This window comes from Sorex araneus, chromosome 1 (genome assembly GCF_027595985.1).
Source record: "Sorex araneus isolate mSorAra2 chromosome 1, mSorAra2.pri, whole genome shotgun sequence".
Taxonomy (NCBI): Eukaryota; Metazoa; Chordata; class Mammalia; order Eulipotyphla; family Soricidae; genus Sorex; species Sorex araneus.
The window spans coordinates 249,504,602-249,521,389 of NC_073302.1; the positions used below are offsets into that span (position 1 = coordinate 249,504,602).

The 16,788-nt window shown below is 40.2% G+C and overlaps 1 protein-coding gene across 5 annotated transcripts in view; it reads right to left on the reverse strand.

The window, feature by feature from the left end:
- Nucleotides 1-16,788, reverse strand: part of DGKH (diacylglycerol kinase eta) — a 213,777-nt gene that overhangs the window by 72,727 nt on the left and 124,262 nt on the right. For all 5 annotated transcript variants that reach the window (XM_055133507.1, XM_055133278.1, XM_055133331.1 and 2 more), the window contains exons 10-13: nt 15,364-15,523; nt 13,543-13,651; nt 13,283-13,422; nt 9,272-9,356 (exon numbers count right to left, since the gene is read on the reverse strand). In XM_055133507.1, coding sequence (XP_054989482.1) covers nt 9,272-9,356; nt 13,283-13,422; nt 13,543-13,651; nt 15,364-15,523 — 494 coding nt within the window. The remainder of the gene's footprint in view (nt 1-9,271; nt 9,357-13,282; nt 13,423-13,542; nt 13,652-15,363; nt 15,524-16,788) is intronic.

Sequence of the window (16,788 nt, forward strand, 5' to 3'; positions counted from 1 at the left end):
AAAATTAAAAACAGATTATAAAATTCACTCACTATTTTTTAAAATGTCACAATAGTTGAATATATAAAGAACTCCTAAACATCAGTATAAAGAAAACCATATGACCTAATAAAAATTTTTAAAAGACTAGAAATTTTAAAAGAAATATGTACAAAAGGTACATAAACAGATCAGGTAAATACCCAGCAAAGTTAGCAATTGACACACCTCTCAGCTACCCTAGGATAGTTCCAGTGAAATAAAAACAAGTGGAAAATGCTAAGTCTTATAATGTCCCAAGGTGTGGGGCAACAGGACTCACCAACACTGATCTGCTCGTCAAAAAAAAAAGTACAAACACTCTAGAAAATGAATGGGCAGTACTTACTGAAAGTGAAACCACAAATAATACCACAGGATAACCATCAATTCAACATTTTTTAATATTTCTTTGATAATATATATTTTTAATTTTATTTTTATAATGTTCACAATAATTACATTCAATATTCCAACACCAATCCCACCATCATTACACCTTCTCATGACCATTATTTCGAATTTTCCCATCACCACCCAAGTCTGCTCCAAACGCAGATCTTGTTTTGTTTTGTTTTTTTGTTTGTTTTTTCCTTTTTGGGTCAAACCCAGTGATGCACAGGGGTTACTCCTGGCTCTACGCTCAGGAATTACTCCTGGTGGTGCTCAGGGGACCATATGGGATGCTGGGAATCGAACCCGGGTAGGCCATGTGCAAGGCAAACATCCTACCCTCTGTGCTATTGCTCCAGCCCCATCCAAAGGCAGATCTTGAATAACTTATTTTGCATTGCTATCAACAATTCAACTGTGACATATATATCAAACAAAGTGCATATGGGCATTCACAAAAGGGCTAGGATATTCCCAGTGACATATGCTCAGCAGGAGACTGGAGGATTAACTGCAGAGCCTTAGTGCAAGAGACTGCTACAGAGTAATGGGAATGCACGGCTTACAACTATGTCACTGTCTAGACAAATCTCAGAAATAGGTGGAGTGAGAAACTTAAAAACAAAAAGGGGTGATTTTACTGTATAAAGCATAAAAAGAGGTATCATTTATCTAAGCTGTTAAAAAATCAGAAGGGTCATGAGAGTGGTTGTAGGGGTGGCAGATGGGGAGGACAATGAATGACAGAAATCTTGAGGGAGGCGCCCGGGATGCTGATAATGCTGCCTTGTGATCTGATTTCATGCATATGCTCATGCTGATGAGGCATTGCCTACTGAGTGTTTCTGAAAGTTATACTTTGCTGTATGTACGTCATAAGATTTCCTAAAATGTTGACTGTACTAGCACAGCGGGTAGGTGTTTGCCTTGCACGCGGCCAACATGGGTTCGATTCCTTCATCCCTCTCGGAGAACCCGGCAAGCTACTGAGAGTATCCCACCTACACAGCAGAGCCTGGCAAGCTCCCCATGGCGTATTCAATATGCCAAAAACAGTAACAAGAAGTCTCACAATGGAGACGTTATTGGTGCCTGCTTGAGCAAATCAATGAACGATGGGACGACAGTGCTACATGGTCATACACATAAATATTTCCTAGCAATGAAACTGCTGAGCCCTACACACCCCTTCTATTTGACTCAAAAATTAACCTTCTTTCAAAAGAACCCCACTTCTTGATCATGTAAAGTGTACAAAATCTTAAATAACATCATATTAGGCATCTTTCACCAAATATTATCTTCAAATACATTTATAGGTCATATAGGTCATGAGTACCCATTACTGGACCAGGGAGCTGGCACAAAGGGCTGGAGCACATGCTTTGCACGCAGCCTGAGTTCAAACCCTGGTACTGCATGATCCACCAAGTACCACCAGGAGCAACCCCAAGCACTGAGTGGGTAGCAGGCCCTGAGCACAACTATGCAATGCGCCCCCCACCCCTCCACACACAAAAAAAACCTCCATTATTAACTATTTGCTCTGTTCAAGGTAGTCTGCTACACTCTTCTGCCTGATTCAGAGATCCTGTCTTTGCTTTCAGCAATTGGCACCATTCACTAAGACTTAAATGACATTTCATAGTCTTCCCCCTCCTAATAAAGTCTTAGTGGCAAGCATCTTTCCAAAAGGATTTTACCTAATTTGCCATTGTACAATATACTTTCTTAATTTTACTTTCTTAAATTTCTTTCTGACTTCACAGGTAGGTCACAGTTCCCCGCCACTCCCCACAAAAGCATGAAACTGATTTATGCCGTACCCCTGCTTGACATGTCTGAGTGAATCCCTCCTACATCAGATAGCACTAAAACTCTTCAGGTGACAAAATAGTCCTTCCACAACTCCCAAGGTTCTCCAGGATCTGAGCTCTCCTTGTCCATAATGGTTATAATTCTACAGTCCCTTGGTCAAACTCTTTTGAAGCCACAAAATGGCTAATTTCTATTTCTCTCCTGCGCTATTAAGAAAAAACAAAACAGTTTAGGTGGAAGACACTCAGTCTAAGATCCCTCTCTGCAACCTGTAATTACCTTTAACACTGTTGATCACTCCTTGTCTAACCTTCCACAACCCCACCAGAGATTTTCAAACTTTCTCGGTTACAGCATCCTTAATCGCTTAATTATTTTGGCATCATTCCTAAAATACATACCTTACAGTCGTTAAATCCAAACCATTTCACAAGTATTTAGGTCCTAACAACTTAATAACCCTTTGAAAAAAATAACATATGAATTAAAAATAAAACCACTACCTTGCTTCTTTCTTAAGTAACTGGTTGCGTGCCCAAGGGCACTGCGTAACATCTCACACCTTGATATCAGATCCAAGAGTAATACCCTCATTTCTATTCCACTGACCTCAGTGTGCTGTTTGCTTTTAATCACAGCAACCTCTGCAAATCCATCTTCACAGAGATATTATATCATCAAAAGGAATACAGTATAACCTAATGATCAAATTGTGAACAGCCTCAAGCTAGTCGTTTGTGCAGTGCCCAAAGGATGGTAAGAATTATATTTCCTTTGAAACTTAAAAATATCTCCTGGTAGCCTTCTGAGCAGCAGCCTGTGATGCCCCGAGGTTCCCTGGCACACAGCCTGAGAATCATTCTTCAAAGCTGATCGAAACAAGGGGTAATTTTAACTTCCAACCCCAGGTACTGGTAGGAACTGACTGTGAAAGGATAAAGTCACTTTTGGCTGGCATATGATTCTCAAGAAGTTAGAAAGCAGAATTAAAGGGGAATAAGTTTTTTATTATTATTATGGAAGAATAAACTTTAAAATAAATGAAGAAGAATGAGTTTGCTTCGGAGATTTCAAGTCATTCACTAATGTGGTTTCAGAAAGTTGTCCATCACCTTGACTACCTCAGTATTGATAAGTATCTGTTGACTGGCGTCTGATACAGAAGATTCTCAGAGTAGATCTCCTCCCTCTGAATGGCAACCAATCCAACTGGAAATCAGTAGATATCCGGCTAGAGAGCTCTGATGCCAAGATTCTCAGGGTTTGAAAGAATGTGGTTTTTCAGATTAATAAAATCTCTTATTACCTATCCATTTTGTGCCAATCACGACAGATGCCTGGCAACAATGTAATGGTGAGTGAATGATACATGTTACATGATCTTTAAACACTGATAATGGAAGGCAAAATTCCCATTATGAAACACAGTTCTAGGACTTAGGGATAAGGGGCAATGGCTGAACAGTGATCCTAAGCTGAGATCTGAGTTGGGAAGAAGTCTGATGCCATGGAGATTGTTACTTGTTTGAAAAAGTTTAAAAGACAGGAGAACATAATGGCATGGAAATTTTTTCCATGAAATGTAAACAAAAAATGTTTTATAATGAATATTAAATAATAGAATCATTGCTGCTAAAGGAAATAAGGGCATCACAACTTTTACAACGTTTATAAATTACAATTGTAAACTTAAATATTTAATAATGGCCATCGCAAATTAATAAAATTGTCACAACTTCTTAAGCTCTAAAATTTACAATGCTGGCAAAATGTTAGTAAGTTATTAAGACAGCTAGAAACTGTACAACATTTGCCTCAATAATAAAATATAGCCTATAAAAGGAAAAACTGAGAGAACATAGTAATTTCACAATTATGTATAAAGGAATTAAAAAAAATATTCAATTTGAGGCGAAAGGGGGCCCATACATGACGATGCTCAAGGCTTAATCCTGGCTCTGCACTCAGAAATTATTCCTGGTGGTGTTCAGGAGGCCATATGCGATGCCAAAGATCTAACTGGATCCATTACATGCAAGGAAAGTGCCCTACTCTGTATTTTCTCTCCAGTACCTCAAAATGAACACACACACACATACATTTGGGTCACCCACCACCTAGCAATGTTCTCCGGGATTATTCCAGCTTTGCACTCAGAAATTATTCCAGCAGGTGCTCAGGGAGCCATACAAATTTCCAGGAATTGCAACTGGGTCACCACATGCAATGCAAGCGTCCTACCCACTGTACTATTGCTCTGGCCCTCAAAGTAAATATTTACTTAAAGAACCAGTTGAAAAATTATCTTAGTTTGGTTTTTTGTTTGTTTGTTTTCTTTTTGGGTCACACCTGGCAATGCTCAGTGGTTAGTCCTGGCTCTGCACTCAGGAATTACTCCTGGCGGTGCTCAGAGGACCATATGGGATGTTGGGATTTGAACCCGGGTTGGCTGCATGCAAGGCAAATGCCCTACCCGCTGTGCTATCGCTCCAGCCCCAGTTTTACTACTTTTTTTTAAACTTAGTTTTACTGTAGTCTTTAAGGCAAAACTATATAACACAGTAACTCATAAGAAAAGCTAAATACTACGTTAGTCTCTAATCTTAAGTTATCCCTTTTATATAAAACATTTTAATTAAAAACAAAAACTGGAGGTTTGCTCAAAAAAAAAGGTGAGCAATGCTCCAGAAAAAAAGTTTGCCTCATCATTACAGTTGAACTTCATGCTTAAGTGATTCTGCCTGTACTTTAATAAAAATATTCTTTATATACTGAGACACAAGTATCTATAAAGTAGATATAGCAAAAAAAAAAGTTGCCTCTTTGCCTTTTTTGGAAAAAAAACAGCATTTACAAAAATCACTGTCATTGTCATTCCGTTGCTCATTGATTTGCTTGAGCGAAACCAGTAATGTCTCCATTGTGAGACTTGTTACTGTTTTTGACAAATCGAATAGACCACGGATAGCTTGCCAAGCTTTGCTGTGCGGGCGGGATACTTTTGGTAGCTTGCTGGGCTCTCTGAGAGGGATGGAGGAATCAAACCCTACCCGCTGACAATAAACAAAAATGCAAAAGTATTTTGTAGGCACAGTGACATTAGAGGCCGTCTGCCAGGCTGGCAAGGCACAGACAGGGGACAGGAGGGGCCACACTGCTCTCACCGACATCCCGCAGGTGCTGATAGGTCTCCAGCATCAAGACCCTGTAGAGCTTCTGCTTAGAGGCGTCTAGTCATATCCACTCCTCTAGGGTGAAGCTCACGTCCATGTTGGGGAAGGTCACCGTGTTCCGAGCCGGCACACACAGGGTGCACGGGAGTCAGGGTATGTCCCCACCCTGTTCCCTGGGCTGTGAGGACAGGACCCCAGGTCCCTAGAGGGGCTCAGGGTCTGTCCCCTCAGGAGTAACCTGCCTCCATGTGCACTCCTGGCTGACAAGTCCCACTATCTCTCTAAGAGAGCTTCATCTACTAAAATATGAGGATGCTCTACTGGAAGGTTCCTGAAGGTGGCAGTCTTGCTCCTGACCCCAGGGAATTCCAGTCACTGCTCCTATGAGCACTGCAGAGTAAAAACGGAGCACAGAACCAGTGGGACCCAAAGGAGTGACCCTGTTTTCAGCCCCAAACATTAAACATACACCCCCTGCACCCCACAGCCCATGTTCTAGGGAGAAGGGGACACTCAATGTCCAGCCATCAACTGAAAGCTGTGCATGTACGTATGTGCCTGTAGACTCTGAGCATGGTTCAAACATCTCTCAAAGCAGGCAAAAGTGTCTTGAGCCCAACAACTCTCTCGGCCCCAGAGATCCTTTGGTCCAGCTCCCTGAATCCGCCACATGCCCAGAACTGCAAACAGAGCAGCAAGTGAATGTGGGACTGTGGGACAGAGCAGGCAAGGCTCTCTAGGGAAGGACAAAATAGGGGAAATGCATGTCCTGGAACCCAAGCCACTGTAGCTGCCAGAAGGCAAATGGGGCCAGCACACCTCAGGGGGCCCATGATGTAGGTCAGATGGGAATCCAGAGAACAGAGTCAAGAGGAAGCCCTGAGCACCTCCCCTGTGGCACAAAAATAAATACAAAAAGAAACAAAGAGGCAGGATTGTGCAAAAGGACAGTGGGTTGGGGACAGAAGGCAGGGCTGGTGATGCCCGCCATCCCATAGGGTCCCCTAAGCACTGCCAGGTGCTATGGCAGAGTGCAGTCAAGAGGATAATCCCAAGAACAATGGTGTGTGGCTCCCAAAACAAAACAAATTACCTAGATGCCAGCCTTCGACCCCCATCACCCCAAATAGTCCCTGAGGCCTGTCGGGAGTATCCTTGAGCACTGAGGTATGAGTACTCTATGAGCAGAGTGTCAGCCAAAAACCAAATACATCAAAACTGACACAAATGTGGCCTCAAACAGCAGAGAGCCTGGCGCTCCGACCAGAAGGCACATCGCAGGATCCTTCCTGAAACAGCTCAGAGACATTTGGCCCAGGAAGCCTCCTGTCACTGCCTTGCCTCATCTTGTCACTCTCCTCCTACATTTACAAAAATAGTGTTTATAAAGATTGTGTCTTCTCATTTGTGGAATATAAAGTAACAGAATGGGAGACTAACACCCAAGAAGAGTAGAGATAAGTACCAAGAGGAGTACTCCACTGACCTCACAGGCTAGGTGAAGAAGCAGCTCTGATAGAGAAGGGATCACCAAGCAAAGGGTGCTAGGAGGGCCCACTAGGGATGGGAGATACAGGCTGAAAATAGACTATAGACTGAACATGATGCCTACTTAATACCTCTGTAGCAAACCACAACACCCAAAAAGAGAGAGCGAGCAAATGGGAATGCCCTGCCACAGAGGCAGAGTGGGGTGACGGGGACAAAGTGGGGGTGGTGGGAGGGATGCTGGGACCATTGGTGGTGGAAAATGGGCACTGGTGGAGGGATGGGCACTCGATCTTTGTATGAATGAAACGTAAGCATGAAAACCTGTAAGTTTCCCAGCACCACACATGAGACAAAACTTTGTCTCGCGGTGATTCACTAATAAAATAAAAAAAGGCAATAATAATAATAATAATAAACTGTATATCTTATATATCATTATATAATAAAATACATTCAGATTAAAAGTGAACTAGAGAAATTAAAAATAAGTAAATAAAAAATAAAAAGATTGTGTCCTCGGAAAACAAGTATTAAGTCTATAGCACTGTAGCACTGTCATCCCGTTGTTCATCGATTTGCTCGAGCGGGCACCAGTAAGGTCTCCATTGTGAGACTTGTTGTTACTATTTTTGGTATATCGAATATGCCATGGGGGAGCTTGCCAGGCTCTGCCGCGAGGGCAGGATATTCTCCATAGCTTGCTGGGCTCTCTGAGAGAAATGGAGGGATGGAACCTAGGTCAGCCACGTGCAAGGCAAACGCCCTATCCACTGTGCTATCGCTCCAGCCCATAAAGTCTATAGTTGAAGAAAATAATGTTATAAATAAAAGCATAGCTGGAAATATGGTAAAAAAAATATTCACCTTCGATACTGACTGTCCTTGGTGACAGAGTTATAATTTTTTCTTTTTTGGTATTTTGTGGTTCCAATTTTTAAGTAGTTTCTATTACTTTTATGCCTGAACAGTCATTTAAAACACAACCAGCAACTTTAAAGATCACGCCATGTTTCTATTTCTATAGTTACCATTCCTTCCCTTATTTCTGACAAGATCATGATTCTCTTAATGACAAAACAAAGATTTCAACTGTAAAATAAACAGATGAATTTTCCTAGAGGGGAAACTAAGCTATCATAGATCAAATGCTCTTAATGAGTCAAAGAATAATCCTTTGAAAACTATGTTCTGTTTTAAATCTCCGCTGCTTTGAGGTTTAATCACAGTGCTGGATCTTTAAAGATGTCTAAAATCTGCAGTTATTAACGGGCTGGGGCAGGGGTGGAATAAAGTGAGCTGTCTTTCCTCTTTGTTTGATCTTGATCAACAGTCTTGACTTGGAGACCTGCTCTGCTCTCCACTCAGCAGAACAGACCAACAGTAAAGGAGAAATAATTTAATATTCAGGCCCGTGTACTGGTGTATTTGGAGACCATTTAAGGGCGCCAGGGCAAACAGGTGCTTGCAACCCAAACTGAAGAGGAACAGAAGCTAAGAGGAAACTTATCATTTGTTCCTTTGTGGAGCTCTGTTGGTAAGCGGGAACAGGTAGGTGGAATGTTCAGCGGTACAAGATGGAAAACTTGTATGCCTGATCCTATACATACAGTAGTTATCTCATTTAATCCTTATAACCTGCTAGGCTCACTTCAGGCCCACAAATGTTACTGATAAAGCAGAGTTCACCCTCCAGTGTGGGTGATTACGGAAGGACTCCAGCCCTAGAAATAAAGATTATTGGGGTTGGAGAGTCAGTACAAGGGTTAATGTGCTGACCCTGCATGTGGCCAACCCCAGTTTCCCAGCACCACATATATCCACTGAGAAGTATGAAGGGTGACCTTGCACACAGCAACAGGAGTTGTCCCTGGAAAACCACTGCACTGGAGCACTGTTGTAGCACTGTCATCCCATTGTTCATCGATTTGCTTGAGCAGGCACCAGTAATGTCTCCATTGTGAGACTTCTTGCTACTGTTTTCGGCATATTGAATACGCCATGGGTAGCTTGCCAGGCTCTGCTGTGCAGGCCGGATACTCTCAGTAGCTTGCCGGGCTCTCCGAGAGGGATGGAGGAATCAAACCTGGGTTGGCTGTGTGCAAGGCAAATGCCTTACCCGCTGTGCTTTGGTTGCACTCCAGGAAAACCATTAATGGGGAAAAACCACTAGGGGCCCCAAATTCCCCAGCTCCCAAACAACAAACAAACAAAAGGATTCTTTCCTTTGGAGATTAGAACTTACAGAACTAAGACCATATCCAAAGTAATGAGTAAAACTAAATAAACATGCTATCATATTTTATAAATAAACTTTTCCATGTTTTCAATCTACTCACCCCTAAAATGAAATGATCATAGGTAAAGAGTTAAAGTCTTACGTAAAATTCTTCAGATGCTTCTGGAGGATCTGGAAGTAGAGAAGACTTTGGTGGTAATTTGAGTTCATAGGTCATTATACTCCACCTGAAGAGAGACAGAAAATCTTTGTTCTCACCTCATATTTATCAGATACGCACGTGAATTCATGAACTATGGCTTACTGTGTCTACAATAACCAGAACATGGGGAAAGAGATGAAATTTTGGTCATCTCAAAAAATACTGAGTTCCTAATATATGATTTTTACCCCTTACCGTTTCTCTTATTAGTGACTTTCAAACTTTTTTATACCATGGCTGACCATAAGAAATGAAAACATATGAACAATTCCTTCCCTTCTATACTAGGTGCAATGCATTTTGACTTTTTTGTTTCGTTTTGTTTTATGCTTTTGATTTGAGGACTACAATTGGCGGTGCTCAGGGCTTACTCCTGACTATTTACTCAGGGCCATTTCTGTGTTCACAGGTGCTGAGGATTATATTTGGGTCAGCTGCATGCAAGGCAAGCATCCTACCCACTGTATTATCTAACGGCCCAGGTATTCTGACTTTTATATTCTTTTCTGTTCTACTTTAAAACAATGTTCACTGTGTTTATGACTAGAATTAATGTTATTAATGTCATAACCAGAATTTTAAAACATTGTCCTATGTTAATCATATGCCACCTATGAAATTCCAATCATTTCCCAGGTAAAATTCAGATCACACATATGCAAAATGTAAATCAGGTAGATATCCCTTCTGAAACTAGGAAAGCATAAATTGAGAAAAAAACTAAAAACTACTTCATCAAAGTAAGTTTACTTCAACTTACTGTTAATATTCATTTCATAACAAACAATGAACCATTTGCTTGAGGTTAAAAAATAGTTATCAATTCCAGATAAACCCGGACTTTTATCTAAAATAATGATTGTAAAATCTGGAAAGATATTTAAGTGAGAATATTGTTGTTGTCAATAACAGGATATGAAATGAAGATTTTAAAAAATACAAAGCTTGGTGCATAGATACAGTACAGAGTTTAAGACACTTGACTTGTATGTGGTCAATGCTGGGTTGAATTCTCGGCATTTACGGCTCCCTGAGCACAATCAGGTGCAGCCCCCAAACAAAAACAAAAACACAAAACATACTAGAAGCAGTGCATTAAAGCATGAGTTTTAAGAAAAATGAATCAAAGTGGAAGCCAGAACTTCAAGAAAAAAATTCCGAAGTAAACATCAAAATTAAAACAAGTCTAAAGTAGCAGACCAATTGTCGTTGCATAAAAATCCCAATGCCAGATAAATCTAGTGTTTTGTTCTAACAGATTAAGGCACATGCCTGGCATGTGACAACTCTAGTTTGATGCCAGCACCACATATTCCCTTGAGTCTCACCAGGCGTAGCCATGGAGGTCCCTGAGCAATGCCTGGGTGTTCCAGGTGACATGTGACAATGATACAAGGCAAGTCTCCTAAGCCTTTTTGTTCTGCATACTTTTTAGGTCACACCAGGCAGAGCTCAGGGATTACTTGGGATGGTGCTCAGGGGAGCATGTGAGGCCAGGGATGGAACCTGGACCTCCTGCACGCAAAGCATGCTCTCAGTCCATTTTGTTATCTCTGCAGCCCCAGTCTTAGTCCTTAACCTGTATGATAGAGATGATACTATTAGTTATCTAATTGTGGAGTGACGCTAAGTGAGATGATACTTTATCTAGTAAAGGAAGTAAAAGTGCCAGGCAGACAAAAAATAAATGTCATTTTTATCCCCCACTGTTTCAATAAGTCCCAATTTTCTTTTCTTTTTTGGGGGTCACACCCGACGATGCTCAGAGGTTACTCCTGGCTCTGCACTCTGGAATTACTCCTGGTGGTGCTCGGGGGACCATATGGGATGCCAGGGATCGAACCCAGGTCAGCTTCGTGCAAGACAAATGCCCTACCCACTGTACTATCACTCTGGCTCCAAGTCCCAATTTTCTTGTTTGTAAAATAGCCAAAATATTTTTCTTAGGCATTTCACAGTACTGATTTGAGGATAAAATATATCTATATCTACACATATATATGTGTGTGTATATATATATGTTACTGTTCTTTACAGACAGTAATCTTAATGAATAAAGGAAATACCAGAGAGATAGTACAATGGATAGGGCACTTGTCTTGCATGTTGAGTGACCCGGTTTGGTCTCTGGCATCCCACATGGTCCCCCGAGTACTTTCAGCTCTAATTCCTAAGTACAGAGCCAGAAGTAAGCCCTGAGCATCAGTGAGTATCATTCCCTCACCTCCCCCAACCCCAAAATGAAAAAAAAGAACAGCAATAAAGCATTCCCATTTTTCTAAAAATTGTCCTGTTTTAAATTCCCCTTGGTTTCTTGCCTCTCTTGTGTGTTTTGTAGGTCTGATCAAGGAATTTCACCATGGTGGAACTGTTTCACTACTAACCACCTGGAGAAGTTAAATTTTTCTAACATACAAGGGAAAAGCACACACCCAGACCAGAGGAAATGCCTAGCAGCATTTCCTAGGAGAGACAAAAATGTTATCTAAATTTAAAACAAAAAGCCATTTTGGGTAAGCACAGAACTAGGCCGGTGTCTCCGAAATCACTGGCTGGCTCTTATAAAGACAGGAGATTAAATGCATTTTATGTACCCAAATTACTGAGGGTATCCTTCCCATCAATATTTTTGGAGAACTAGAAAAACGCTCTACAGTCCAGCTCTTTATAAGATATTCTGTCAGCAAAAGAATCAATCATTGCATTATTTTATGACAGGCAAGGTTACAATTAATTAGGTTATAGCTCATCTTAGAGTAATTACATTTCAGATGGGTGGCTCCCTGATGAGATTTTCTTATTTTCGGGAAGAGTTCCACAGATGGCTAATTCTATCAAAGTTGTTTTGATTCATGCTAGCTTAAATTAATAATGTTATTCTGACATTTCTACTGAGGGAGGAGGGATTGTTTCTGTTTAAGTCCTATTGTTCCCTATCCTCCAGTTCTAAACACCTCTTCTGTGATACTCAGGTACACTGTGACTTATTAATAAAGGGTGTGGTACTGAGAGAAGTCTGTTAAGGATACCGTTAACACAGTTTTAGAGTCTTCATATAAAGCTATCTGCCAAGTACTCGCTCTCCCTGAAAAACGTTTATCATTTTTGGTATTTCTTCTTTATTGGCTAACTTATTTGGTTTTTGTTTATGTTTGGGGGGCACAACGGCTGGCTGTCAGGCTTACCTCTTTATCAAGGCCCCAGCTCAGGGTTACTCCTAGCCATGCTTGGGGAAATATGTGGTGCTGGGGACTGAAGCACGGCTGTCCATGTGCAAGACAAGTACCTTGCTCAATTGATTCTTTCCCTTCTTTCTTTTTTATTTTCTTAGTGAAGCAAGATAGCTTTTCGTGAATGAAACAGACATAGAAACAGAAGGAAAGGAGTATGTGTTCGGTGTTGAAGATAGAGCACGAGGTTGAAAGAGCTAGCAAGCAAAAAGACCTACAAAGATACTTGTTCAAGGGAGAAGACAGGTTTGAAGAGCAAGCCTTTTCTTAATACGTATAATACGTATAATACGTATAAAGAGGATATAGTCTAACAAGGCTGAAGTTTCAAGGTCTTCGATTTTTAACGAAACCACAAAATGACAGGGGCATCAAACCTCATGTACTCATGAAAAGTACCTTCTACAAAGTTTAACTCTTGAAGCTTTCTGACTTCAACAGCTATTAATAGGAACTAGTACCAACACAGTCACCTACTGTTAAAGAAAGGATTCATAAATGTTCTCAGGGAGTTTTTATAATTCATTGATTCATTCAAAAACATTTTGATTGTTGATTCCTGAAGTTTCCATTCAAGATTGGGGCTGGGGTGGAGGAGGAGCAGCAGACAAGTAGAGGAAGTCTAGGGTCTAATGATCTTACAGTCAGCAAAATTTAAATAATCCCAAATTTACTCAGCATGCCATTTTCTAAGAAGTTTTTGAAGACAATTTCCTTTTACCTGTCCAACATTTTGGTACTAGCTCGTTCCAGCTTCTCTAATATCTGCGGAAGTTGAGTGTCATCATCGTGTGACCCACCCCAGCCAAGAACACGTGCAAGGTCATTTCCTGTGCCCAAAGGCAATACGCCCACCTGACACTGAAAGAGATCACAACAGGCGAGAGGGAAAATAGAAATTATTGTAGTTCAGTACTTCTCTGTTCATCAAGCCAGAATCTTCACTCATCTTAACTAGCAATGTATGAAATGAGCACTCACCTGTTTATTCAAATTGAGCTTATCAATTTCTGACAAAACCCATCCTACGCTTCCATCTCCTCCGCAAACGAGAATCCGGAAGTTGTCAAACTTCTGGAATAATCTTAAACTGCAAGTAAGAAGCATTTTACTTTAGTATAAATGAATCAAAATCACTTTTCCTCCATGCTCTGTGATTCTGAATGTTTTAGTATCTAGGTTCAAATTAAATGCAAGAACGCTCAGTTACGTATTAGTTGTATTATAAAAATCCATTTGAATCCAACTTTTAACTCAAGAAAATGTCTTAAGCATCAGATATAAAGGGATTTACTACAAGTAGAAATGGAGATAAAATTTGGAAAAAGGGCAGAGTGAGATATAAGGAGGGGAAAAGCAGAACCCAGGAAAGAGAATAAAAGGTGATAGGAAACGACAAAGCAGTGATTTGTCTCTTTCTATTCCAAGGAAGCATTATTTCCCTGTGAAAGTTCATGATAAACCAGGACTGGGGTACAGTGCTAATGCTTGTACCACTGAGTGGGTGGTAGCCAGTTCCTAAAGAGATCCACCAAACTTTGACGGCACATCCTAATAGCTTTTTCTCTCTCTTCTATTCACTAATCAATCCCTTTATATTTCTATCATCCTTCACCTCAACTTCTAGAATGGACCCTGCAATGCCCCGAAGTTTGGAAAAATGTAAACAATTTGTAAGCAGACAATCTCAAAACGTTTACCATGGGTAGCTCCTTTGACTCTGCTTAGACGACGCAGGGAGAATAATGAGCATCAAGAACAGAATACTGGAGGCTATGAAGTAGAATTCTAAAACAGAAGTGAAATAAGGAAGACAACGCTAAACAGCAATGGAAGAAACACGGTTAGAAATTCCTAGGAGTGAAATAGTGGAAAGGAAGGAATGAACAGGTGATAAGGAAGGAGTTGGGTACAAATGAAAAAGATTAACACCCATGTGGCCCGAAGCCGGTGAAGCCTAAGCAAGAAAAAGACAATGAAAACACAAAGAAGACCCAGAAGGGACAAGACAGGCTGAGAAAACAAAAGACTACAGGGAAAAGTAGACTTATAAAAACACAAAGGCCTTTTCTGGGACTGGTATTCTGTGTTCATGCTCACAGTGACAGTAGAACCTTCAAGAAAGGCTGGGTTGGCAGAAGTAAATCCCACGGAGCTGAAAGGATCAGAGTATCACCTCTTTAAAAAAAAAAAAAAACCCTACACGAATAGTAAATATGGATGAAAGTGCCTCGAGGCCTAACTAACCCCTTTAGTCAAAATACCATCCGATTAATCCTTCTCCAGACTTTATATCTTCCACAAAGTGGAGAAAGATATATTCCACAAAGTTAAAACAACTCACGTAATTATTTGTCTCTATTTATGTGAACTGAGACTGAGACCCGTAAGAAAGTGAACTTGAGTCCAGCGATAGTACTTGTGCTTTGTTTAAAATAACCGATTACCCGATTTTACGTAAATCATTACTATCTTTCAGGCAAGACATTTTCTAAAGTTATTTTGTGCTTCTGTATCACTTTGAACTTTCTTAGAACTAAGCATGCTTGCAAGTATTGTTTGGGTATGTGATATATTCATGAACCTATTTCTGAATAAATCTGGTGCCTTTGAGCATGTAAGGCAGTGACACAAATACCAAAAAGGCCATGTGTTAAAATTTATAACTAGAAACTTAAAAAAGGGTGCGGTGGAAGATTAGCGATTTTTCTAGATGAATGTATTATTTTCATGAACGGAAAAAACAGTTATTTTCATGCTCAGACCTACATATTAAAACAAGACTAATCAATAATTAATTACCCTAAGTGAGGACCTCCATTCATTAAATCAAACACCTGAGCCGGATTGAGTAACTGCTTAAATCGCCGAAGAAACTTGACTCCCTGATTGTCGCCACTCTTGGAATTGACAAAAACCAGCAGAGGACTAACACAGAATGAAAATGTTGCTCTACAGAAACCTGTAAAGAAACACAGGATAAGATCAATACAAACTGTTTCCTCTCAAACTATTAACAAAAACTTGGAGGAAAAAAAATCAATAAATTCATAAAAACAACCTGGTTTATTATTTTAAGAATAAGCTTAACCCCCCCATGGAACTGTTTATTATTTACATTAAAGGAGTATAAAATTTATCTCTATAAACATGTTCTATAATGAAAATTCATACCAAAGACAGTAAAAGTATTCATTATTTGAGGTACAGAAGAACCACAGACAATAAGCTCTCATTTATTAAGGAATATTTATTTGTATTTAGTATTGAAAATACCTGAAGAGGCTCAAGAAAGTATCTCCAAATTTACAAGAAACCTTAATATTGCAGGGCTGGAGGGGAAAACAGTAATATCACAGTTTTAAAAAAGTAAAAACTACTCCTGGGGCTGGACAGAGCGGACAGCTAGTAGGGTGCTAGCCCTGTACATGGCTGACCTGGGTTCCAACTCCAACACCACAGAGAGTTCCCTGAGTCCTGCCAGGAGTGACCCCAGTGGACAGAGCCAGGAGTAAGCTCTGAGCACCTACAGGTACACCACCCCCCCAAAAAGAAAACAAAATCACTCCTTATGAAGTCCATGTCCTTCTATCTATAATATCATTGCAATTTATCTAAAACGCTTGAAAAGCATGATGTACTTTATCATGGCTAAATTTACTTTATCACTAAACCTATGAATAATAGTTATATTAATGAGCCATTTGTATTATGGTTTTCAGAAACACAAGTTATTAGTGTTCTATCCCAAAGGAAATGCTGTAAACAGATGTAAACTAAAATGAAATTGTTAGATTCTGGGAAAAGTGAAAAAATCCATAGAAATATAAATTCGTGAGGAAAAAATAAACCATAGAATAAAGTCGAATAAGAACTCTGGAGTAGTGCCTGAGGACTGCTGGGTGTGGCATAATCACAGACTCTTCTCAAATCATTAATCTGTACTGACTTCTTTTATTTTACTTAGGAGGGGATTGGTTCACACCTGACAGTGCTCAGGGCTTACTCCTGGTTGTGCTCAGGCACCACCTCTGGTAGTCTTTGAGGTTAAATATATGGCGCCAGGGATTCAAAATGGGGTTAGACACCTGGAAGCACTTACCTCCTGTTCTACCTCTCCAGCCCTCCCTCCATTTTTTAATCTTATTTTTAATCTTATTTTATTTACTGAAATATAAAATCTAAAAAGTCTTACACATAGTGAATTCCCTTTATGTTGTTAATAAT